This window comes from Stigmatopora argus, chromosome 2 (assembly GCF_051989625.1).
Source record: "Stigmatopora argus isolate UIUO_Sarg chromosome 2, RoL_Sarg_1.0, whole genome shotgun sequence".
Taxonomy (NCBI): Eukaryota; Metazoa; Chordata; class Actinopteri; order Syngnathiformes; family Syngnathidae; genus Stigmatopora; species Stigmatopora argus.
In genome coordinates this window covers 15,649,146-15,676,963 of record NC_135388.1, presented here as the reverse complement: position 1 = coordinate 15,676,963, position 27,818 = coordinate 15,649,146, and the positions used below count along the sequence as shown (strand labels likewise).

Genomic DNA, 27,818 nt, shown 5'->3' with positions numbered 1-27,818 from the left:
TAAAAAATGGGAGCAGCACCGTTGATTTATTAATGTGTAGGTGAATTAGGGGTCATTTAAAACGCTTTGAGCATGGTAAAAATGTGGAGATAAAATAACTCATCATTTACCGTATTGCATAAAAGAGGGTGATAACCTAAAAAAGCGTTATAATTTCAGACAAGTAAAAAAAGGTGTTTAAATAGTTGTATACCACTGTATCTTGGCATAACTTTGGGGAAAGGAAGTCTAATTAAGACTCCTGAGAACCACTTCAAATTATGAAGAATGCATGTTTTGTGTCTTGTTCTGAATCTGGACCCATCACAGCACATACAGTAAGTAGTCTGAACCAGAGAAATTCTCTGACAAGTGTAGTAGACTGTGTGTGCACTCTAGGAAGAGTGGGTATATGAACATGCGCTGTGTGTATGTTTTATTTTTCCTTCCAGAAGAGGTTTGCATTTTGAAGGCTAGAGGTATAATCACCTGACTGGTCCCTGGGAACTGAGGCTTCCTTCTCAGTGTAATTATCGTCAAGGAGCTGCATTGCATATGTAACCAGCCTGTTTTGGAGAAGACTGGCGGTTGCTCAAGGGAGGAAAAAGAGCCTCATAGCATTGATCTGCCCTTCTGCATTTAGTTTTAGCATGGGTTAAGTGTTGGGCTTTAATTGGGACGAAATTCCTGCAGGTTTGTGTAATTATGCCATAGTCAATCCCCATCCGTCCATAGTTGGATCAAACAGCTGCTCACTCCAATAAAGGCTTATGTCAAATTCTGGGAATGAAGCTGCTGTATATTCCCTATATCTGTGTTCACCTTTCCTTATGTGCAAATGATATAAAAATTACACAAAGGTAGGAAAAATTTCAAAGAGCAACCAACATAAGCGCCAAACTTTTCCTCAATGCAACAACCTACAAATTGAGCTGAATTTGGTTTGTTGTTGTTTACATCATTTTCTTGACCTACATTTAAGTTCCAGGACAACTTTTGGCAGTCAAAAGATTCTCATTTGACATGCTCAGGAGACATAGGATCCGACGTTCCTAGCCCCCCAGATTGCATCATGTTGTGCTCTTAAAGTTTGTATTTTCTTGCTAAAGTTATGCGGATGGAAACGTACAGGTGAATCTCAATAAATTATATGAAGTAAAACAACTTAGTTTTTAAATCTAAACATTTCCCGAGAACAAATATGAATGAGATTTAATGAAAAAAAGTTAGAGAGAAATAGGCCTGTTTACGATATTCTCTCTTTAATAATGTTTATCAGGATCTTTTATTGTTTAGGACTTCTTTTGGATAAATAAACATGGACCTGGTCATACTGAGCATCACTGGGAGCACCGTTGTTTCCTTGTCAAGTGAACATAAAAACAGCAAATAATGTATTTGCATTCATATTTGTTTATTTGATTTCTTTAATAAAGGGGCAGTACATAGTAATGAACATATTCATATAAATGAAAATGTATGTACATATGTAAGATTATGGCCTAAGGAGTGAAATAGTTGTCTATCATTATCTTATCTATTAAGATGCTCTTTTACAAAATAGGAAATAGCTGATTTTGCGGATATATTTTTAGATTTTTCGGTATGCAAAGACGTCTCATAATGGCTTCAAAATAGCCATAAACATTTTTTGGCATAACATACTTGAACGTCTTTCAAGGCTTTCACTAATCTGCTTAATGTTTATCTGTATTAGCCACCTATACATCATAACTTACCAGGTACACATTGACTTGGTACCTGTACCATTTGAGGAATATACTTGTGAAATTGACTGGAAACTTCTTGTCAGCTTCAAGCATTTCTGTTTTTTTTATTGCACTCTAATTCAGGCTAATGCAGTATACATGACAGATAAGAATAGTACTACATTTTCTCTTTTGTATTCACTAGAAAGCCAAAAGACATATCATTCCGAAAACATCTTTGTTGTGACTAAAATAATGGAAATAGCATGAGAATATGACATAGAGTGCCCCAGGAAACTGAAAATGCGACAAATCCGTCATGGTTCCGAATGATTGATATCAGTTGGTCACACGTTGACGTTTTGTTAGAACGGTGTCGGAATAATTGCGATTGTTGTGACACTTGCAGACTGGTCCTGACAGTGCAGTGACATGCAAAAACAAAGTTGCAATAGAAAATGGCTGGAGAGATGGATGGGTGTTTGGATCCCATTTCATCTGGGATTAAATGTTTTTTCATAGTATGCACACATCCAAACAGTTTTTAACTGAGAAATTATTGCTGTTGTTGGTGTCGTTAATACTACTAATTATTACAAATGACTCAATGGACTCTCATATTCTTCTAGTCAGGTATCCTTGTGCTTGCGCGAAGACCAATGTGCAGAGTTCCAAGTTTTTGACAATTTTGCAGGTTCTTATGTGTCCCTTACAGTCACTAAGTGCTTGATTGGTTTTTCTTCTCTTGGGCTTGGGAGCTAAGCTGCAGAAAATATGAAGTAAGTAGATTATGTTTGAAGATCCGTACTTCATTTCTCACAAGATTAGCTACCGCTGTCTGCTTGGGTCTTTGGGTTTTTAATATGAAATTGAAGGATTCAGCTTAGTGACAACAGATATGTTGTGTTCAAAATCTCAAACTTGCCATGTATATATTAAGAGTATGCAATATTTTGAAGGATGCAGTTTGTGGTGAGTGTAATTGGTCTTTGCTCATTTATTCTACCTTGTGAGGTTATGAGTGAATATTCGACATTAGTTTGTCCCGCATTTCAAAGAGCAAATACGGACGTAAGCAACTTTTGGTGAAATTCATTAGTTAGAAATAAGATCATGATAATACATCCCAAGTAAAACCAGCGTCTTTCGGGGTCAGTGCGAGATCCTCCCCTTTTGTTGGCAAGCAGGAGGGGCAATTAGTTTACTTCCTTCATTCATCACTCTTACAAGAATGAGAGTGTTGCACGGCAACCGCAACAATGACAAGTGCGCCTTCGGCCACTTGCGCTCACAAAAATATGCTAGACATTCCTCATAGGTTTGTAGATTGCAAATGAATCACTCCTTTGTGCTTTTCACCATCATCACAATTATCAGAGATTTGATTAGACCGTGAACAAAGTCAACTTGACCTTTGCTGCACATTAGAGATCGCTGTACCCCTCACATTGCCAGCAAGCACTCCATTCAAATTTTTCATCTGTTTGTCTTCTTGGTTCTATCTGACAACTGGGCGAGATAATTGCCACACGTTAATTAGTTACCTGAATGCGAAGGCACACGTTGTCTCTGGCATGTTTGGACCCAGACAAGCCTGTTTTGTGTTTCTGTGTATCACAGTTTGATCAATGGAGTTCGCCATCGACGTGTACATCCCGGTCTTCTCCTTTGTGTGAACAAAGACAGTAATGACACAGACAGACATTCAATTAAAAGGAGGTCGTGCACCTACATGGCAAAAAAAAAAGAAGAAGACGAAGCACGGTTAATTAAATGATTCAACTGGGGTCTCAAGGCCATGGCGCAGTTATACCCAGCGGGAGGAAACACTGCGGGTGAGCTCCGTCTTTCAGGTAAATAAAACAACAGAAGCCAATTAATTACACATTTTCCCGGCTGGCGTTTAGAAAACAGATCTTTTTTTAATAAGCTGAATTCAAACGCATTCAAGGAGTCAAACGACCTGGCTGGCTGCTGGGAGATGAATATGATTATGAAATGTATCAAGAAATGTTTTTCCCCCAATGAAGGCCACGTCAGGGCACACAAATAAGTTCTTTTGATGACAACATGACTTTCATGTCAGAACTGACTATTTCAGTTTCAACTTGTCAAGGTTAGCAGAGGTAAAGTGCTATTACAGAAAAGTGCTTATGGAACATTGGTGCCATCAAAAGTCATGTGCAATATGCATTTTTAGTGCTACATAAGTATAAGTCAAAGATGTGTGATAGTCAGGATTAAAAGCAAAATTAAGCACCTACATAGCAAAGATTAAAATATAATTGGACAATGCGACATTTGAGTCATGTTCAAAATATTCTACCTTAAACTAGTACAATAAATAGTAATAGTAATTATGTTTGAATTACATTTTTTAACTTCTGACCGAAGCTTGTAACAGACATACACTGACTAAAATTAAAACATAATTGTAGAGCAAATAGATTTAAAATGTTCGTATTAAAAAGGTCAAAAAGTGCATTTTACTCAAGTAACTTAAAAAAAAAAAGAACATTTCAGCATTAAGGCCTTTTCACTCCAGTTTAAGCTTCCCAGCATGACCAAATTTGGAAGTGCTAACATAACCGCATTTCATGAAGTAACCAGTAAGGCTTTCTGTAGATGAAAACTATGGTAGACACTGGACAGAAGGAACTTATTTTCCTTTTCCTGTGAAAGAAATCTCATTTGACGTAGAATGGGTTTCACATTGCTCGTGCTAGTAAGAACCGCCTTATTAGTCAAAACTGTAAAATAAACCCTATAAAAAGGTCAATATGTCATTGATAAAAGACAAGCTTGTGGATACAAAGTATGTAAACACACACATGCCTGCCTGTTAAGAAAAAAAACTCAGTGATCCCCGAATTAACTTAAACAATAATTATTTTAAAAAAAAGTATGTGTAAACAATAACATTAACTTCATTTTTTTAAATCACACATGCATCCCCACTATTATAAACCCCTCTAATAAACCTATGGAAAACTACACTGTCACTGTGAAAAAACGAAAGAAATTTGATTATGTTTTGAAGGTCTTTTACTACATCTGGTGCAGCGTGTCTTAAATCTGAGCAATTTATCTTGAAATGTTAAGAATCTCAAGGTACTCTTGCAAAATATGCTATTCAATATTAAAAAGTTCTGTGGCAATTGCAGGTCATGAATAAAAGAGCAAAACACATGTTTAGTGGCCTAACTATAATTTCCGATCTTAAATCCTATTGATTATTTAGAGCTGATTATGTGGCCAGTGTTTTTATTTTTTACCCATTCATTAACATGCTAGCAACACTTTAAGGCACACGTGTAGATAATGATCATAACAATTTTATATGTTTAGATCATCAGAAAACCAGATATTTTTCAAACAGCGACAAATATTCAGTATTATTTGGAACTATTCAAATCTCTTCCTTTAAAGGATAATTTAGTGGCTTGTATTACATGTGCAAGTGTATGATTGCTATGTGTGATGAAAAATTGGACTTCCCTTAAAGGACTCTTAAAAACATTTGACATTCTCCAGCTGGAATAGACAGAAAAGTCTGTCAGGGTGAAAAGCGGGGACATCGGGGTTATCATACTCAATTAAGTCGCTATCACCGAGACGGAAGCACGTCCTTTGTCACCTGAAGGCAAGGTGGCCAGAGAAAGCGACACTTCTTGTCGAGTGACTGTTGTTAACCAGCAGGGGCAAGCACTGTGACAGTGTGTGCCAATTCCAACAGGTGGAGTGTGTTGGGGTGGACCCTGGTGTGTGTGTGGTGTGTGTGTGTGCGTGTGTATGGGGGGTTTGAGTCATTGGGATGCGGGCAGAAAGACTGGCGCCAAAAGGCCATTTCACAGGAATTCCTCAGGATTAAATGAAAAGACCTCCACAGATACTCTTACACTGTTAGATCTCTCTGGCTTTACTGTAATAAGTGGCTGCATTGTGCTATACGTACTTTAGTTTCTGTGTATCCAGTTACTATAGAATAGATGATATAGTGGAATGCACATTCTGGATAATAGTCCTGGTAGATCTTGAAAATACTGCAAATAATAGTGACTGTTTAAATTCATTTTCGTATTTAGTATTTGATTATTATCAATTATTTTACTTTAAGAGTATCAATTAGGAATATTTTTATGTGTAAAGATGCGTTTTAATGATGGGTCTCATTCTGATGTACACAACTTCAAAGCAGGTTAAAGATTCTGCTATTTAGATGGAAGTATAATTGTAAAACTGGGACACAATTGATCTGAAAGCTATTTGTAATAGTGAAGTCCTGATCACAAGAGGTGAGTGAGTTGGCCTCACGGTTCTGGGGTCGAGGGTTTGACCCCTGGTGTGTCCTCATTGTGTGGAGTTTGCATGTCCTGCCCGGGATTGAGTGGGTTTTCTCTGGATTCTCTGGTTTCCTCCCACATTCCAAAAACATGCAGCGTAGGCTGGTTGATCGTTCTAAATTGCCCCTAGGTATGAGTGTGAGGGTGAACGGTTATCCGTCTCCTTGTGCCCTGCAATTGGTGCCAGTATTTGGCTGGGATAGGCTCCAGGACCCCCCGCAACCCTTGTGAGGATAAGCAGCACAGAAAATGAATGAAAGAATGTTGATGTAAAATAATGCAATCCGGCCCAATTTCCCATCACGTGGTATGCAAAATCTATAACTGTTTTTTTAAACCATAGTATATCCGTTTCCTTAAATAATTTATATATAATATATAAAACACGGTAGTCACACAGGATTGTATTCCTTGCCACATCTTCCCAGTATTTGTGGGTTTGTGGAAGAAGCCCCTGGCTTTGTGACCACGGGCTCATTTTAAAAACACAGTTGCACCAGCAAATTTTAAATTCAGCATTGCTTACTCTTGGTGTGCTAGGCACCTCTACACATTGATCGATGGATTCAAAAACAGAAGCAACTTATTTCTTCTCCGTGTCGGTGCGCTGTTGTGTTGTACATGCTACTCTCGTTGGACGTGGCCTTCTCAGTTCATGCAAAGAAATCTCGCCTTTTGGCCAGATCATCACAGGCTTTTCTGTTAAGTGTTCTATATTATGGGTGTCAGCATAAAAAAGAGTTTATATGATGAACAGACGAAAGACCGCAGGCTAATGAGATAGAAGCCTAGTGAGCTTTTAAAATGTAAAATGGGTTCCCATCTCATTCAGCTTCGGGTCATCTGTGGATGCCCATGACAGCGACACCTCAGGGAAATCTGTTTATTGAAAAAAGAGGCACACAACATACAGCCTGAGGCTTAACCGACACCATGTACAGTATAATATTTGATTGACAGGTAAGAGTAGGTCGAGTTATTAGCACATTCGGTGGACACGCTCACAGCAGCTAAGAGTTTTGGAGGCTTCATTTCGGGGATGTTTAGAAATATTTTGAATGGTGCATGTTTGTAAACAACAGTAGTTTCTGTAATACATCAAATTCTATCTTACTGGACCTTTACGTGCATTATATGTAATGGTCAACAGTTGTTTTTTTTACACTGACAAAAGTTTGAAAATTCCCTGGTGGCTCTTATCTCTTAGGTGCCATGTAGCATTCCATGATAAAAGGATCACTTACAAAAATGTGATGAATGATAAAATGCAGTATATCAGGGGAACGTTTTTGTGAGGAAACTGCGTCAGCATTGGCGTAGTATTTTTTGACATGGCTCAGCCTTTTTGTTAGAATCCTTAGGTCTTCATTTTAGGAATTTAAACAAAAACACTCTAATGGGTTAATTTTTAGTGCCGAGCTGCCAATCTCCATCGACCCCATTTCAGGGAGTACCCTTCTCCCATTTCCAGAGTATTTTCGGAGTAAATGCGATTCATGCAAAATCTGAAAACTGAAAAAATTCAACGCTCCGCTCAGTGCTCGCAGAGACGTTACAAAAAGGTAGTTGCGACCAGAGATATTACACGAGGAGCTGTGGGGGAGAGAGCCAGTGCCCCTGATGTTCTGATGAGCAGCCAACGAGAAGTAATATACTATACTGCTCGTATTAGCGATCGCTCCGGCATTCGCACTGAGTGACGAGAAAAAAAACATTGGAAAATGCAACGCTCCGCCCAGTGCTCGTAGATATCTGTTATACACACAGCGATGCGGCAAAAAAGACGCAAAAAAGTGCGCTACAATGACAAACAGCCTCTCATGTCTTGGCCACCTGGCTTTCTCGCATCTAGAGATAATTATTTGCTCGAAATTTTCCTCGTATCTCGAAATACTCGTATGTAGAGGTGCTTGTATGTAGAGGTACCACTATAGTTGGCAGCCCTGTTAGTGTGTTCATGTTGAGTTTTAGCCTTCACCTGCTGCTGATCCACACTTAGCAGCCACATGACAGCAACCTGTGTGACTACACACGTTAGATATTGTGTGTGTTGCCAAGTCACTGCATGCAGCATTTAATTGGACTCCATCATACAACACTTGTGTAGTATTACAGTAATCTGTAGACCATTTGGCTCCAGTGAAATGACGATAACGCTATTCCTCCAAGTACACACAAGAATGAAGCTTCGTTCTTTCGGTGCAACATTCTTTCGGTGCAACATTCTTTCCATGTTATCTCGCTGAATATGAAGTTGTTTCATTGTAAGGCATCAATTATGTGGCATGCAAAAGAAATTAACATTGTCAAATGAAATACCCGCACACATAAATAAATGGGAATTTACAGCGCACATAAAGACGTGTAAATCAGTGAGGCGTTCAGGTTTAATGTAGTTACTTGCCAGTGTAAAACCTGATTTAATTATATGGAAAGTTCAGCGGCTAATGATGCAGCTCTGCTAATTATTTTCCAAATTAATTATTCCAGTGTAGAATGAATTGATGCCGTCACCTCTCCGAACGTTACGACTTCTAAAGGAGCCGTAATTGAACTTGGAGTGAATTGACCCCCTCAACCTTGGCAACAATGTGTGATTATCATAGGTGAATCGGTTGAATTGCGGCAAATTATAAGCAGTTCCCTTGCGGCTTTATATCATCGTTCACAAAGCATCACTGCGACATTGACTTCCTTCTGCATTAGATCAATGAAAGAAGTTAGTTCTGGGAACAAAATGCAAAAGTAGATCAAATATATCATTTAAAAAAATAGTCATGTTTGCAAAGGAGTAGGAAGAAGTCAAACTTAAATATCACTTTATATATATTCATATATATATATATATATATATATATATATATATATATATATATATATATATATATATATATATATATATATATATATATATATATAATTGGCAACTGACAACTGAAATACTAACACATTTCTATTCTTTCCCCTTAATTTACATCTAGGTAATTTTCTTGAGGAAGAGGTATTTTTTTTCTTTCTTTTTATTATTATTTTATTTTATTTATTTTTTATAAAATGAAGCCTAGGGTGTAGTCTAACTTTTGCCCAAAGTCAGCTAGGATAGGCTCTAACACCTCCTATGACCCTTGTAAGGATACACGGTTCAGAAAATTAATGAAAAATTTACAGTTTAATTAAAACTGTTTGTTTAATATAAAATCACGAACGATCCTGTAGTGTGACAAATAATGGTTTACTTTCTTCTGTTGTATTCTTTAGTCTTAGTCAATATAAAAAGATTGCAGTAGCTACGGATAAATGTGTCAATCAGCAACTGATAATTGCGAGGAAAACAAGAAATTAAGCCGCCTTTTAATAGTAATGCTTGTACATGAACAGGCAAGCAGAATGAGTGAACAGCAGAGGTCAATACTTCATTAATGTCTCATTAATGTCTTCAAGCGGATTCATTCAATGGCGCCTTTTCTTAAACAACGTGCGTATTAACAGGAGGGAAGGAGGGAGTCCCCCAGCAGGACATGCTGAATGCCAGATGGACGAGGCATCGCAGCTCTGTTGGCATGGTGTATCTCAGTCATCACCCGAGACGACAACTGGTCAAAAGGCCACAGGGAGAGGCTCAGCATTTGGACACGGCTCAATAATATACCATCAATAACAACAGGGAGCTTGAGGTACTTGAGACTCATCTGTAAATATTTAATCCTATGTTTTGCTGTGCAATAGCACTCCTCGACCCCTTCATGTTTAACATGATGTCTACAATACCTTAAGGAATCCATGGAAATTTGCAAAAATATGTCATCAACATCTATTAATTGGATTTCCAAAGTATGTTAACAAAGTAAAACTATTTCTTTTTCTTTTGAAAATATTGAGTAAGCAAGGCTGTATTATCATGTATGGAAGAAGACGCCAAAATTGTGCTCTCAATAAGCCATGAAGTGGAGTGTTAGACTTTATTTATATAGTGAATTGTAAAATAAAATAAAATACGTACAGCATGAATACAAATGTAAATTCCCAAAAATGTGGACATTGGACAGTGTGGAAGTTAAAAAATAGTCGTACTAATAATTATAAAATCTCTATTCTCAATTTTCTGACTTGCTTTATCCTCATTAGGGTCGCAGGGGGTGCTGGAGCCTATCCCAGCTGACTCCGAGCCAGAAGCGGGGGACACCCCTGACCCAGTCGATCCCAGTAATTATAAAATAAAGTCAAATTATATTCAATCATAGTGATCAAGTGAGTATTTTGATGGGGTTAAAAAATTACAGTGGTAGCTGAGCATGCTTTCTTGTGCAACTTGACATGTACTGATAATATCCAATGTTAGCTCAATGTAAGCGCATCTTTGATTGGATTGGATAACTTTATTCATCCCGTATTCGGGAAATTTAATTGTCACAGTAGCAAGAGGGTGAGAATGCAGATACAGGAAAGACATTTTAGACATAAATAGATAGGTAATATATAAGTTAATAAATAAATCTATAAAAATATAAGTAAATAAATATATAAGTAAATAAATACATAAATAAATATATAAATAAATAATTAATTTTGAAAAAGAAAACAAACCGAAAACATTTTGAGTGACACTTTCAAATTGTTATATTAGGAATATGTTTGTGTCATGATAGAATTTGGTAAAATACAATTCTGCAGACCAAAACAATAAAAAATAATTTAAAATCTAGCAGGATTGATTCCCTGCACCAACATCATGATTTGCATTCTGCTTTAAACACATATAGGGATGAAATATTCTCCACATTTTTTTTATCTTTGCTGATCAAATCAATAACCCCCAACTGAACAAATCAATATTTGTGTTTAAGCACGACAAAAATGTTTGCATGCAGAAGTAACATAGAATATTTTCCCTCAAAATCAAGTGACTAAGTCATTCAGAACTTTGCCAGACTTTAACGCAATGGTGTCTAATTTACTCAATTCTACTTCCTCACCAATGACATAAAGACATCTTCAACTGTCTGCCTGAAACACGATGAGAAAGAAAACTGCACCGTGTTTTGTGGACACACATTTTAGTACAACTACTCTACTCAAGTCTCCTTTTTAGTTTTGTATGTGGATCTTTCAAAAGATTTTCAAGATTTGAAAGTGAGAGCACTACACGCAGTCCTTCTCATAACAGTTCTAATCTGTTGCATGACCATCGAGTAGTACAGAAGTGTTGAGCTGCCAGACTGAGAAGAGTCTCGTGTCCCATTAAAGGGTCATGGCATACATGAGAGTATTTATTAGATCCCCAAGCCCACAGAGACAGCCTCTCAATGCAGACTAGAGGTGCCTGTTTTCAGCTATGTCTCCCCCTGCTCATCTGCGGCCTGCGTTAATATGATTAGACTGGATTATGGTAATGTGCGCGGGGATCTAGTGGGTGCGGGGCCATGCTACGCCGCTCTTGTTTCGGGGAATAGCTAATTGGTCGGGGCGCTTTGATGTTGTGGCGACGAAGGACGGGGGTTGGTGGGAAAAAAAGTCTGGCAGAGGCGCCTTTCGAGTCAAGCCGGTTTTATTTTTGGACTAGCCTAGATGCGGGTTGAGAGAGGTGGAAATGAAGGAAACCTGATGAAATCATTAGAGCTGTGCTCCAACAATAGTTTATCTGAGCTTTGTTGCACTACACTGGTTGATGTTCTTGATGTTGACATTTTATGTGGTTGGTAAGTGTAGCGATATGAAATGTAAGCACAAATGGGTTAGAAAAGGATGGTCCTTTATTGTTCCTCCATGAGGGAAAATCACTTCATTCGCCGTATCTTAGATAAAATACAGAAAAATATGGTAATACATTCCAGTTTATTGTTGAGGTGAACACCTGGTCCTTGTAGGTCTTCACCATATCAATGTCCATTCCCTGGATGTTCAACGGGTGTCTTCAACATACAAAAATCAATGATCACCAGCCTGAAATGGTTGGGCTCCCTGGGGTGCGTCACATTTGAAAAAGAAACCACAGAGGAAGTGTTCCACAGCGTTGGGACCCTCCCCAGACGCAGACTCATTTTTCTTCAACTCACTTTTCACATGATGAGCTGAAACAATAATACTGCGGATGAGGATGGGTTTTGCTTGCTTTTTGCGAGGGAACCAGAGAAGGACACTGATTGCTGGTAGAAAAGACAAGTTATACTTAGGAAAGTTAATGTGGCTTAGGAAAGTGAGAAATTATAATTCATTATTGCACGCAAGTGAACGTATTTGTTTTGCCACAACCTTTTCTGCAAGTACTCTGCTTATGCTCACTTCCGAGACATGCATGGCAGCCGTTCTGTGTATATGCTCAGGTATTGGCTGGATCTGTGCATGAACTGAATGAGGACAAAACCTAAAGAAACGCAGTCTACAGACACTCTGATACTGTAAGTGATAATTGGAATTAGCTTTTTTTTGTTAAATACTGCTGTGGGCAGCCAGATGACATTGGGAATTAAAATGTTCTTGATTTTATCACCTCCAATATATATATATATATATATATATATATATGTGTGTGTGCGTGTATATATATATGTATGTATATATGTGTATATAATATATACACATATAGATATATATACATATATGGAATACATATATATATACACATATGTATATATACATATATACGTGTATATATATGCATATATATACTATATATATATATACACATGGATATATATACATATATGTGTATATATATGTATATACATGTGTGTATATACACGTGTATATATATGTATTCCATATATGTATATATATCTGTGTATATATCTATATATGTGTATATGTCTATATATGTGTATATATCTATTTATATATGTATATATGTGTGTATGTATGTATATATATATGTGTATATATCTATATATGTATATGTGTATATATATATTTATATATGTATATATGTGTGTATGTATGTATATATGTGTATGTATATATGTATATATCTATGTGTATATATGTATGTATATATTTATATATGTATTTATATATTTATATATGTATATATGTGTATGTATGTATATATTTATATATGTATATATGTGTGTGTATGTATGTATATATATATGTATGTGTGTGTATATATATATAACAACACCATTAGTGGACGTCAACACAGATACTATAAAGACTGTACAACATGAAAAACCGACACGCTTGCGTAAGTAAAAATCTGCAATTTTATTTGCATATAAAGGCAGCTAAATATATCACAATGAACTGAAAAGAGAGGACTAACATTTCCATACAATCAGAGAAAGCCAGAGAGCATGAAAAGAGCATTTTACAGCAACAAAGTTGAAACTACTAGTATTGGCAACATTTTTTTGTGCTAGCAAGATTGCATTTACACAGTGCAAAATTAGAACGAAAACAAAGCAATAAAAAACACAAACGATCAGATTGACACTTGAAAGGACAATTCGAGCATGTTTAGGCAGGTACGTTGCTGGGAAAAGCAGCACCTGATGGATTGTGATTCTGAAACTTTTCATTTCCTTGCATCTCAAACGAAAATGCAAAACCAACATAACATTTTTGAAGATCATCAAAAAAAAGGTGAAAGTAATTCCCTTCGCCCATTAAACACAACTTTATTACAGAAGTCTTACAACATGAATATATAATATACATATTTTTATACATAAACCTTCCAAATTAGATCGGGAGTCATTGAATGGGATGGAATATAACGTAAACGTTTAGACTGTGATTCGATAGCTTTAAGTCCCTGCATCATTCCGTTGTTGTCTTGCGGGGGATGTTGGACAATAAATAAGGACTTTTTTCTCTCTCACCTCGCAGAGCGAAAGAAAGAGTGGAGCTCTAGCTGAGAACATTAAAGCTAGTTTAAGGCAGCGGCCCTGTCAGCAGAAAGCACAACTGACGAGAAAAAAACAAACACTAACAAAAAGAAAAACTAAATGCAAAATAGATGATATAACAATAAAACATAGATGGCATCCATTGTCTGGTCAACGTAAATCGAACAAACAAATTGTACAAATTCACAAAGCTTCATTTATCTTACAGATCTGACCATTACTTCTCAAGAGCAAGATTGTTTAATCACAACCCTCCCACCCCCACGACAATGGAAAAGGGAGAATACTGGTGTCCCCATCCCAAAATTCATTCAATTGCTGCATTGAATGAGAATGGATTTTTCTTCCTGTGATGAAAAGCTATGATTTGCATCTCTGAGATGAAAAGTGACATTTGTAAGATGACACATCGCGCAGAAAATTTGGCTTACAATCAACAAAAAATCAATTGAAAAGAAAACCTTTTTGTAAAGTCTGCCAAACATTGATTGTGTTTTGCAAACATCATAAACTCCAGTATTCTCCTTCTCTGTCTCCACCACCCCAGTTTCTCTCAACACTTCTCCAAATATTTTCAACATCTTGGAGAGGACCAACAGTTTTCCAAAGACACATTCCTTTTTTTTCTCTATTGACATATTTGTAGAAAAACAAAATCTGATTTCCAAATACAGCCCACCCCCAGTTCATCAGGTCTCATGAGCTGGAAGGATTAGGCAGGTCAAAGACGATAGGAGGATTGGTAGGCTGAAAGCTAACTGTGCATGTTGACGCGTTGATGAACGTTGTGTACCCATCTGTCATGATGCCGTAGCCTGCAACAGATAACGCTTACATATAACATTTTATAACTTTACCTGAGTAAAAAAAAATCACAGATAGATTTGTTTTCTAAATATCTGTGCAGTGAACCTACCTTCATGTATGCCACCAAAGGCATGGAGTTTGGGTCGCACCCTCTTCTGGACCGTATTGAGCAGCTCTACGCAGCCGACCCTCTGCAGCTCTTTGGGAACCCAGTCCCGGAAACCTGCGCTCACACAATCGTGCTTTAAATTAGACTCCTTTAACCCCTTAAGACCCAAACTCTTGCAAAGCATGCATTTTCTTTGACATTTAGGCTAATTGGGACCCGATGAGTGTAAAAACAAAATAATTATCGTTTTACATGATGTAGTTTTACATCATAAGTGGACGCCAGGCCCTTGTAGTCCAAAATGTATCATTGTAGTCTTGTGACTACCAAAAATGTGATGTCCACACATGTGGACGCCAGACCCTAGAAGATTAAAATCAAAATGTGATCACTCATTAATTATAAGATTAAGGCCTCTGGGAACCGCAAATTGCCATTGTTTCTAGTGGTAATGGGTCTTGTTGCTTAACCGGAGTGAAAAGTGAATTCAGAGGGCAATTCAAAATTACAAGCTGTGTGGCTCTTGTCCAAGCAGGTTGCTTGATTCTCACAACAGAAGAGGGCAAGGAAAAGCTGGTTTTAGCAGGGTTAGCAATAGAACGGCTAACACAGCGCATGAAAGCAAAAGGACTATAACACAGCCAAATTGAGTGACTATGAGATGGAGGACAACACCGAGCTGAGCCACTAAAATCTCCTGTCGTTTTCTGTTTTCCCCTTCTTCTTTTTTTAAATGTCTCTTAAATACCTGTTCACAAACCCACTGTCCTCATTGGAGGACAGACTTTAATTCTTTTTTAAATTAAAATCAAGGAGTTTCCCCATTTTGTGCAAATGTGATGAAAATGTAGGCAAAAAGATCAAAAAGGAATAGTGATCAAAAATAATGAAAATGCCAATTCATTTATTTTTTTATAGGAATATTGTCATCTTAATTATGAATGTAAATATTTTACTTTGTTAGTTAGGGAAAGCCGTAAACTGGTACTTTAAATGCTATATTTTTCAGGAAACTATGGGACTGTTGATTTTTCAGAGGAAAATTAAACTTTAAATTTAATTGATTGATTTGAAAATAATTTGAAAAATACTCAAACAAATATGAATATATGCCTTTACTTTGTTTAACATGACTGAAGACAACAAAAGAAATAAAACATCCTGATGTTCAACTTAACTGTACTTCGTTCTTTCGCCATTATTTGTTTTCTGGATTTATCTCATGTTGAAACTGTAATAATTGCCTTTTACCTTTTCCTATTTGATGATATCTAAGATTTCCATGAAAACAAGAACACTAGACAATGACTTGATAACTTAGCTCTACAGTTCCACAAGCTAAATTAGCCCAATGCCCAGAAGACCCTTTTCAGCCAAGTCCATTTCTAAAACCTTCATTAATCACGAAAACATATTATTTTTGACAAGCATACAGTATTGATGTTTCTATTTCTTGAGGCAGCCGCTAACCAAAACCTGATGCCCGCTTGTTTGGGGAATCTGTCACAGTAGTACAAAATGAAGTTTCCATGCAATCAGAGCCAGAAGCGGCGGCAGCAGCAGTCCCGCATTAGGAGAGGGGGGAGGAAATCACTCAATAAAACCAGATGGAGAACACAACAAAGAAAAACGACGGGGGAGAAAAAAACAAAAAGAAAACAAACTACCGCGGAAAGAAAACACAATGGGTCTGTGGTGATAAAATCAACAACACGTTTGTTCCTCAAATCCAAATATTCTGGTGGGAAGTTTTCAGGGTTTGTTTGGCCACTCATTCGCCAGCTGGGGCACCTTCAGTTTACACCCGTGCAAATTTAAAACAATGAGCTACAACCCCATTAGATATGGTGTTGGCGGGGGTGCTGTGATTGGTTAATTGCACTCACCCAGCGGAGGGCCGTGAGTCATCAGGATGTCAACGCCTTCTGGTACGAGGTTCCATTTATCCAGCAGGGACTGGCCCCGAGGCAGATTGAAGCCCCAGCCGTTGAACCACGGAGACCTGCGAGATACACGTGGAGAGAGTTTGCATTTACATCATCACAGAACAAATTTTAATCATTGTCAGTTTGTCTTGGCGTGCCCCGAAACACTTCATTGCGAATTAAGAATAGAAAACAAAAGATACAAGGCGCAAACGAATGCGGCTGATCTTTCAGTAGACTCATGTGAGCACACTTCCATCACTGGGGCCGCTTGCATTTCAAAGACATGCGGCCACATTCCAAAAATAAAGAGCGAATATCGAAACAGCGGGGAGTGCTTGTCACGTGTCAACGTCACACCCTGCCCAGCCCTTCAGCACTTCCAGTTTGATTGACAACAGCCGGACCACCTCCGGCACTTTGGATCAGAGCGTGTAAGCTCGGGGGTGACGTGCTGCGACTTCCATGCCTGACACAAAGAGAGCCGCCGTTTAGTTGAGTAGAACGGTGGGTTGCGTGGATGGAAACTGATGAAGAAGTAGAACAATGTGTGCAGTGATTCTGCACACATGCGTGAGGACAGAAAGAAATTGAGTTGATGGTGCCTGATGAATAGAGCCTTCATTTATCACAATAGTGCTAATAGCAATAGAGCGCTGACAAGAGAGGTAAGGGAGATAGATTATCATCCTCCAGTACTACGGATGCTCCTGCAGCAAAGCCACAAACCAGAAGTTGATATTTGCTGAAGACGACATGATTTGCACTCTGCTATCTCGTGACAGCTACTTAAAGATGCCTGTGTTTAGCATAGGAACAAAGGGGAAATAAGGGCTGTGAAAACGTCAATAAGTCCAGTTAAAATGAAAGATAGGGTCACCTAGCTGGTCAATATTACTGCAGCAGAGTGTGTCAGAAGGAAACAAACTCTAGAAGCTGTAAAACGTGACATCAGTAGTTTGATGCAGCCCCTAAATTCAAAAGAACGTACTAAATTATTTAGACATCTGCTAGGTGGTTAAGAAAGGAGCATGTCACAGCTCTGGAGAGGAAGATGCCTGCATGCGTGCACAGGGAGACAAAGGCAGCTCCGAAGCCCGCTTTTCGATTGGCTCGCTCAGTGAGTGCTGAGAAATGAGGTTAAAAATTCAACGTGAGGAGCGAGGGGAGCGAAGGCCATAGACTCAACTGATTAATTAGAACTAATCACACAAATCAGAGCTAATGGAAGTCTAATGGATTACTGGGTGGACTAAGGACTACCGCGAGGGGAAATAGGGCGGCTGCAGTGGCAGGGGGAGTCTTAGAAAGCCGTGAATATAGAGTTTCTGGCTTGGATACACAAACGTACGACACCAGCGGAGCATTTGTCAGAGTAATAATGGCAACAAGGCCAAACCTTGAAAAATGGCAAAACACATTTATTTGCTTTCATCATTGAAGAAAAAAATGGTCGAAGGCAAACATAAGGAGTGGGATTTTCGTGGGGTCCCTTAACACGCTGTGTGTTGTATAAACGCATTCATCAGGCAGATGAAACATAAACCCCTGACATGAGCTGTGGCTCCGGAGCCAAGCCAAAGGTCCTGACTGAATGCAGAGTAGGGCGCTGCAGCCGCCACCACAATAGCCCCATTGTCAGACATCTGCATGTGAAATATATCTTCCATGCAAGCGTATTTGTTACCCCCCAGCAAGATTAATGACGTCGCAGTCAAATAAAAAGGAGATGGTTTTCTGTGCAGCGTGGACACAACCACCTCCATGGATGCACATTGCTGTTTAAGTGTGTGTATTCTGCACATTTCATGTGCCTCAAGGGGATGCCAGAATGATATACATTCCAGTACTATATCTAGTAATGATGGATAGAAGTACAGTAGTAATATGATTGTGAATTTAAAACAGTATATATATCCATTTAGACTATTTAGAGCCCTGCCATGTCTTATTGACACTTGCCATCTGGAGCTTGTTGCCATGGAAACACAGCAGCAGCGTCTACAAGCTCACTGTGATTCAAAATACTGTACGATAACCCGCAAGGAAAAGTAACACAAGAAGAAAGGAGAATCTCCCAACACTCAAACAATAGTATTTGGCCCTGACACACAAAAAACATCCCAAGCAGAAAGGCTGGTAACCGTGGTAACAGGCACGATTTAATAATCCCCCAGGGAATCAAATGGTGGAAATAGGTTAAAAATCAGCCGGCAGCGGAGGTGATGTAGACAGAAGCAATTTAGCCCCCATGTGCAGAACGCCAATATTCAATTAAGCTGTTGGACATCATTAGAACGTCGTGTCTCTCCCAGGGCTCGACTCTGCTGTTAACCTCTTTCTGGGTCCCCAGGCTGCCAACAATACCTCCTGACACTTGGCACCTTATTGTTTTACTAAAATGAGCGCAAAAGGCCACAATGAATTGTGATTGAAAACTATCATCAGATCGATAAAAACAAGAAAAAGCCCAGGTCGTACCAAGAGAAATGTCATACTGTATTTTTTGTTCATATTCTTGCTGACGTCACTATGGTGATCCTACGCGCAGTTTGCCTTCACATTCACACGAAGAGACTCTCTGTGTCAATGCGTCTGTCAGTGAAAATGTGCAGTATTTTCACCCCCCCAAGTTAGAGGTGTCGCTACGACCATTAATTGGCGATGACACCACAGGCCGGGATTCAGTCATAATTTTATGGCCGGTTCTACTGAAAAAAATCAGACACTGGCTAGTATAATAAAGTTTTCTGGCTACTGGCATCCCTGCTCCTTTTGCCTGTGGAGGTCATTGTGCTCTGTTTTTTACCTTGGTCGTCACTTCACGAAAGCTACATGTGTGCAAATCTATTCGCTCACACATTTGTTTTCAAAGATGTCAGTATCGCGGAGCCCTGTCCGGCCAGAGAAAGCTGAATATGTCATCACGCCGTGACTAAACAGACCAATCACAAAAGTTACCCCTGCGCTCATTCTACGCGCAGTTAAAACTTGTGATGCGTGCGCCTCCAGCAATGCGCGTGTGGTTCATGCGCGAGCATAAAAAGGCCACAACAAAGAAAAATAATGACATTGTATCTTGTAAAATCCATGCAAATAAGCCTGTCAAGACTGCCAGTAACCCATCATGTAATAAAAAGACTGTATATGCATTAAACATACACTTTTGGTGGACTGAACAGCATAATAAAGACAGATTCAATGGCGCAATTCCTGATTGTAGCCAAGTGGCAAGATTTGCCATCAAATGTCCTCAAATATTTTGCTTACTATGTAACTCGGTGAGTTCTCTATTCAACTGGCGGTCATTTTAGGTCAAAAATGAACATTAAGAGAAAAAAAGAAATGAGACGAGATTTGGAGAGGTTCTCCAAGTGGGCGTGTGAATATGACATTTCAAATTGCATCCAATGCTTTACAAAGTGCACTTAAATCGAGAAAAACATACAAATTTTTGAAAGAGCATAGTGGACTTTAGTAATCAATGGTTTAATTGTAAATTGATTTGTTAGCGGATTTTAGAAGAATATGAAGAGTTAAGTTTTGAATGAAAATTGCAAAAAGACTGCTAGTGTAATACTCTCAACATATACAATCAATTTTATCTCACTAGGGTTGCGGGGCGTATCCCAGCTGACTTCGGGCCAGAGGCGGGGGACACCCTGAATTGGTGGCCAGCCAATCACAGGGCACAAGGAGACAAACAACCATTCACGCTCAGAGTCATACCTAAGGGTAATTTAGAGTGTCCAGTCAGCCTACCATGCATGTCTTTGGAATATGGGAGGAAACCGGAGTACCCGGAAAAAACCCACGCAGACCCGGGGAGAACAAACTCCACGCAGGTGGACCGACCTGGATTTGAACCCAGGTCCCCCACTGTGAGGCCGACGCGCTAACCACTAACGCGCCGGGTCGCCTAATCAATTTTATATGGAGAGAAAAAAAATCCACAACATTCACACCTCTGTTAGTTTAGATATCTTGTATCGTTACACTGTCTTCTACACACAAGCAGATAAAACCTTGTGAAACAAAACAGAGTGTGTGCACACTTTAGTCAAAATACAGATAAAATCAAAACAAGAATCAGGTCCACTCTAATCCATCCCCTTTAAAGCGAGAGACCTACTGCACAATTGGATATCATCATGTTGGCACACACACTAACTGCACACTGACCAGATAACAAGGCAGAGGTGAGTCTTTGCGTGAGTGTGTGCAGGACCAGCAATCCATCCTGCCCAGCTTCTTGAGTTAGAAAGGCCCTGAGGTCAGGAAAGGGTGGGGTCTAATTGATCAACCTGTCAAAACCAATGAGGAGGGCCATGTTAATGGGACTTTTATAAGGCTCACAGGGTGCACTACCTGACAGTCAGTGGCTATGTGCAAAGCAGTGCACAAACTGGGGGTGCGTGTGTCTTTGTGTGAGTGTGTAATCCCAGAGCCCAGGTAGCCTTATTAAAAGGAGCCAAGTGGAGGCTTTTGACAAATGGCCTCTCAACACCAAGGCCACCTTAGCTAACTTTGGGGACAGGGTGCAATGTGAAGTCACAAGGGTGAAGGGTGTTTGTGTGAGTGTGCTCTGCCCCAGCACTAATAACCTGTGCCTAGTGACTGATGGAGTGTGGAATGGATTAATCTTTCTCCAGCCTGCTGCTAAAGCCAAGATGCTAAGGGTTGGCCACAGGACTTAGTCCGCTTAGGAAAGGCTACAACCATGGGGACACATGTGTACACACAGATCCACAAGCACTCTCCCCAGGGTTTGTCTCCATGCTGAGATGGAGCCAGCTGCATTTTGACCTGCACACCACAAATGTAAAACAACCACTGTCTGAGCCAGCAGATGCTTCATAGCAAACACAGCTGCTCCTACTGACCTGGCAGTTGCAAGCAATTCACAACACACAGGTCTGTCATTCTTTGTGTGTGTTTGTTTGGGGTTGGATGGGGGGGGGTCCAATATAGTATCAGTGTATTACCAACTGCAATTTTACACACGTATACTGGCGCGTGAAGAGCTTGCTTTTATACTGTAGTACATTAGAACCATTAGTCACTGGGGCAGCACTTTTTTTTTTAAGTGTTTGATTGTCAACTAATCGGCTTACATATAAATCACATTAGGCAGCATTGTAATACTATGGAGAGTTGATCATTATTTTAGTATTAATACTGTGCTGTGATGTTTTTACCAAGTTTTGAGAATTTTAAAATGGTTCGGTTTCTAACGGTTGGAAAAGATTGATCTATTGATTAGCTGTTCCAAACTTTGCTGGCAAATCAAAGTGGTGCCAACATTAACTGTAGTGCAACTGCATCGACCAATGTGAGCCTCACGTTGGCAAATCTCTGTGTTCACGTCATTTCCTCGAATGCACTTCAATGACCAATGGGAGCTCCGCGTTGTCACGCCAGAATTTAAATGGCCCCGACACTAACTAGCGCTGCTTAGTTATAATTTTTCCTTTCAATAGACTCCCTTCTGTGTGCATCATATACTCATAGATTAGCAATGTTATTAAAAAAAAAAGATACTTAGTTTAGTTTTTAAATGACAAAAAATGCCCGCATTTATTTTTACTTTTAATTGAATCGGTATGGCTCAAGGATTTACATTTAAAAATATGAAATGTTTATGGCTCACGGTCAAAAAGGTTTCCGACCCTTGCTTTAGGGTTAGGACTCTTTTCCTTGCTCTTTTGGGGGTTCAAATCAGTGGATGTTATAATTGTCTGTCAATTGCGGGCGTATTAAGTCCTTTCAGACATTTGTGGTGTTCAAGGGCTGTACAAAAATGGGACTGGACTTCAGAGGGTTTTAAAATAAAAATAATAAGGTAACAATTATTAATTAGCATATTATGATATATTACATTGTTCACACCTAAATTGTACAGCTATGCCATCTGGCACATTTAAGCATTTGTTTGCATCCAATGACATTAAGTTAACATAAATCTCCATGAAGTCTGATTTGCGGTGATTTTGTCAGGCTATACAACAATAAGCTGGTTAAATGAATGGGAAGTCATTAAAATGCAATTTGCTCTTCACTTTGTTGATTGACAAAGCAGCATAAAATGTGATGGAAAGCAGGAGAGAGACAATATAGTCAATTGTGCTGCAATCATGCTCCCAGTAGAAGTGATAACAGAGCAGTGTTTCTATAAAATATAAATGGACCTAACAGTTTGTTAAGCAGAAGACTCACTGATGGCAGAAAAGTATTTAAGTGAAATATTTGTGTCTGGAGGCCTGTGAAGCGAGTGGGATCTAATGAAATCTATGGGTGTGGACTAAAGGCTGAAATGTCCCTAGTGCGTGTCTGCTTGTGAATGTGGCAGGTGAAGCTGAGGAAGAAGAGGGTGTTTTGGAAACTTGAACATGGAAGTCATGAAAACCGGGCAGGTCCACTGAAACAAGAAACCTGACTAATAAAAAGAGAACTCAGGGTACCATTCATGAAGCCTGTATAGGAGATAGGGGTGGGGAGGGGCAAAGACCTATTCAACCTGCTCTGAGACACAGGTTCATGGGTCCCATTAGCCTTCTCTAGCTCTGACCTCTGTGAACTTGATCCAGGAGAACAAAGTAAACAGGGGAGGGTGGCGGGTACAAGTGAAGTGAAGGGAGGCTGCAAGGGTCATACTATATCTGGGAAATGAGAGAGCGGAGAAATTCAATGGGGAAAAAAAAGCAAGGCATAGTTCCATTTTCAGCTCGCCACTGAAAACTCAGTTGATGCATTCTCTTAAAGCAATTTTCAAAATTAAATAGTATAATAGAGTATGTAATAATGTAAGTCTCTTTCAGTGTCTCTTGGTTCTTCTGGGGCCAATGGAAGTTATCAAACCAACCAAATGGTGGGTTGCTACTTTCTCAAACTTGTTTAATTAGCGAGTATTGGGCACGGCAGTGGCTGAGGACAGAGCATACTGACCAAGCTAAGTGTCTATCCATGATGCAGAGCCAAAAATGATTCCAACACATCTTTATGGCACTTTTCTACATCAAAATCATCTGTCATTAAAGAAGTATTAGGGTGAGAAACTGTAAAAATAATAACATTTATAAGTTTGATTACTCAATCAATACACAGGAACAGACCTATCGATATTTTGTTTATCCATCATAATAGGTTGACAACAATTTAAAGAAAGAGTCAATTCAATTTGTCCGCAGACCTTATAAATGAAGGTCATGACTAGAGACAAGCTAGCAACTGTTCTTTTATTAGAAAGCCAATGTTTGAAAAGCATGACCTTGTTTACAAACAGGATAAAAAGGTTTTTGTCCCCACTGAATTCCTCTTATGCTCTACCAGCAAGAGCAAAATGTTAAGAACATTGCAAATGAAACCTTACATTTCCAAGCAACATTGATAGACCGATGTGTCATTGAATGATTTGAATGGATAAATCTTTCCATTAGATGCTTTTAAGACATCAGATTCAGCCAGACAAAAGGGTTTTGGACAAATAAAATCTACACCATCCAGGCACAAGATAATGTTTTTGACATATAAAATGACCACTGTTTTAACCTTGTGTTATTTCATTATGAACAATATATTTTTTTCTATCAGGTGACTTTGATTGATTGATTGATCTGTCTGTTGTTAGGCAAATAAAAGCTTTTCTTTTCTCTTTATTGTGTACAACTTTTCTCCTGAGAATGATAGGGAAAGAAAGCTGCTGGTTTTCACATACGCCTGCCAAAGTGCTGAGAGCACACTGTGCCTTGTACTAGCATAACAGGCCGACAGTCTTTGCTGTAGAGGTCAAAGATTGAGAGTATGGGGAGCAGAGGGGGGTGTAAAAGGCAACAGGAAGGGCCGCTGGGTCAAAGCAGTGCAGATACATGCCACTCTGTCGGCAGCTATTGTCTTGACCTTACAACGAGTGGATGTTAGTGAGGGCACTGAGACGCTACAGCAACAATAGGCACAGGAAAGCACACAAACTGGTATTGTTGGTCTCCAGAGTTTGTATACAAGACGCTGGAACACAGATTACACACTGTAGCATGTACGTAGTATAGGAGAGCACAGACAAAAATACACAAAGACACAAGTATTGACAAGTACATAGAACTTTAGATAATTAATTGCTCTCAAGTTCTGTTTCCAGTTTCCCATGAATATTAATTGCTGATCTTGGCCAAACAAGGAGGTCAAATCGTTTGGTTGCATCATATTTTGGGGAACTACTGCATGATCAAGCAAAACGAAGATTCTTCTGGGGGGGTCTAGTCTGCATCTAGCAAGCTGGACCAGTTTTCGCTCTTGCAGGCAGGTAGAGCAAAATATATCTTGCTCTCTCAGTAGCATGATGTCTTGGAGTCATATCCAGACAAGGCGATAATTCAGCTAATAGTCACCGATATAAGCCTATGTACAGTGCAGTCCCTCAATCCATCCACACGCTGTACAACTTATCCTCACTCAGGTAACAAGCACGCTGGTGCCTATCCCAATAGAATTAAGGCGAGAGGCAAGGGACAATCCGAGCTAGTCAACCACAATTTAATATGGTGTGACTATGTGAGCGGCAGTGTTTAAAATAGATGAACTTTTGCTCCCTCACCTTGGTAAACTATTCGTATATGTGACTAATTCACTTGAGGTTCACTGGCATACTCAATAACACAAACGTTTGAAAAAAATATTAGCATAATAATTTGAAATGTGGAGTAAATTAAACTTTAGGAGGAGCATCAATAAGTAGAAAAACGTGATTTTACAGTCAGACACAGTCCATATTACAGGATAAAGTTAGGCCTGTTGTTTTTAATTTCATTGATGCATGGATAGATGAGGGAAGATATGCCATATGAACGAACTGTGTTGGTGATTTTTTTTTCTGCATTTGTAGGACAAAATATGAAACAAATATAGTTTCTTTTTAACTGACTGAAAAAGAAGTCAAACAATAACCAACCTATTATTTTGACATCTGGGTGTGTCTGCTATCTATGCTGCGGTCTGAAGCGAGTCAAATTGAGATAAGCAATGTCTTGTTTTTGACACACAGATCTGTGCAGAGGTCAGCAGGAAGAAAGGGGGTGTAGCAGGATGATGTGAATTCTATCAGAACTGAGCAGAAAGCCGTCAGTAGATTGTTCCTTTATTTATTTATTTATTTATGAAGCTGTCATTGAATTAAATGATAGCTCACAGCATACAACCCACAGCTACCTTTTTGACCACACAACGTCATGTTAAACAAAGAAGACACTAAGTAGCTATTCTATGTTCAATAACTATGCATTAACTTCGCAATCAGTAACAATTTTGTTGCCATTTTTTTTTATAGTTATACATAACTGCGGCATTAATACTGGATTAAAATACCCCCAATTTCTGCTTTATTTACTACTGATTAATTAACTAAAACAAAATTGCTAAGATTAAGTTATTGCAAGAATTAAATGACATTTTAGCACAAAGACTAACTTAACTGAAGTAAAAATCTAAACGAACACTGGCATTCAAATAAAGTAAAAATTGCTGGTAACTTTTCACAAGCGTATTAAGAGAAATGCCCTTTGTGAGATGCCAACCTGATACAATTTAACATCCAAACATTGTTTCGGAAAAAAATAAGAAGTAAAACAATACAAGGCAAGAACATTTATCCACTCAAAGCAGGAGGCACAGCATGGGACAGTAAACAAAATGGCACCTAATTGATCCGAGGATTTGCCAGCGCAGATCATGACCCAATAGACGGACAGATTGAAATGTCACACATATGCCCCCTTTTTACCACACATTGATGTTAAAGAAGCCCTGTTTTTGTCATCTTCTTGGTGGAATAAGTCGGGACTGATTGCTACGTACTCCCAGGCTGGTTACTGAGCCGTCTTGGGCTCACTTCCAGTCGATTGTGATTGCATTTTATTGCCTAGAGCAGCATGCCCATGCCATGTATCCGTCCTCATGTTGATGACATCTGGCTAGCTCTGGGCTACGATAGTTTTCCACCTGCTCCCTACAGTGCTCCATCTTTTGATTAAGTCTGTATTGCTCATAATCATAAACAGAGCTCTCCTTCTAAACCTGATATGGAGTCCTGCGAACCTTATAGAATAGAAAAAAATATTTTGGAAACCAATATCGAAAACATGAGAAATTGAAGGACTAAGACTAGAAACACTGCCAGTTTTCTCGCCTCGGCACAGACTGCGAAACTCTGAAATGTTTAGATTGTTGAGACAAAAAGTTTCATGATTTATGTGACCATCTAAAAATCCAAATTAAAGTGGAGGTTTTGTGACGGTTGAGAGAAGCTATTATATATGTCTATTTGATTTGCAATGGGTTGAGGATTTATAAGAATGTAAAAAGTTTTACCATATTCTGCAACACAAACTGCACATTCACACATTTAATGAAAGCCAAATAAATTTTGGGCGCCCCTAAGACCAAACCTTTCATGCCACTCTACAAAGTACAAAATAGGAATGGATAAATGGGGAGGAAAAATGCATCGCAATATTTTTTCATTTTTCTATCAATCTTATCCTTTGAATGTCACAATATATAAAACAAATATCTATTCTTTTAATCTATACATGAAATTTATGTGAAAGATGGTTGCTCAAAGAATCGAATGAATATCCAAATCACAACTTTCTTGTAAGTGCAGCCATTTTAAGACAACTCAGTCAGTCACACCAAAGGCGTACACCACACAAACGCTCAAAACAAGTACTAGCTAAGAAAATAGGCACACATACTTTATGATTTATGTGCCTGTGCAATATGTCGACCTTTCTCCATCTGAGATTCAGATGAAGACTGTATGACTTTTTTAGTCCATTAAAGCATTTACCGTTGACTCATTCATAGCACAGTGGGCAGCGTGCCAGACAATTACCGGGGAAATCTGAAATATACTTCAAATTTGCTTAATATTAAATAAGCTAAGTAAGTACTGCCATTAAAAAAATGTCATTTACAGTGGATGTTACCATGTCTCTTAGCAGACTTTACAACAGCAAAATCACCATTGCTCACCCTTTGTTCTTGTCGGAAATGACAGCTCCTGTTATGTCTCACTGTATTGTACATCAACCTAACTTGTCATGGTTCTACTC

The 27,818-nt window shown here is 38.8% G+C and overlaps 1 protein-coding gene and 1 long non-coding RNA gene across 9 annotated transcripts in view; one reads left to right on the top strand and one right to left on the bottom strand.

The window, feature by feature from the left end:
• LOC144090737 (uncharacterized) overlaps positions 1-27,818 on the top strand; it is a 61,801-nt gene that overhangs the window by 12,508 nt on the left and 21,475 nt on the right. Inside the window, exons 3-4 of one of the 2 annotated variants that reach the window (XR_013305492.1) lie at positions 9,521-9,705; positions 14,780-15,116. This is a non-coding gene — a long non-coding RNA (uncharacterized LOC144090737). Of the gene's footprint in view, positions 1-9,520; positions 9,706-14,779; positions 15,117-27,818 lie in introns of those variants that run through there. The other variant, XR_013305494.1, reaches the window with a different exon arrangement.
• mpped2a (metallophosphoesterase domain containing 2a) overlaps positions 14,488-27,818 on the bottom strand; it is a 37,759-nt gene continuing 24,428 nt past the window's right edge. For 6 of the 7 annotated variants that reach the window (XM_077622442.1, XM_077622425.1, XM_077622470.1 and 3 more), the window contains 3 exons: positions 16,675-16,790; positions 14,789-14,902; positions 14,488-14,687 (listed from right to left, as the gene is read on the bottom strand). In XM_077622442.1, coding sequence (XP_077478568.1) covers positions 14,569-14,687; positions 14,789-14,902; positions 16,675-16,790 — 349 coding nt within the window. In that variant the 3' untranslated portion in view covers positions 14,488-14,568. Of the gene's footprint in view, positions 14,688-14,788; positions 14,903-16,674; positions 16,791-20,488; positions 21,018-27,818 lie in introns of those variants that run through there. The other variant, XM_077622474.1, reaches the window with a different exon arrangement.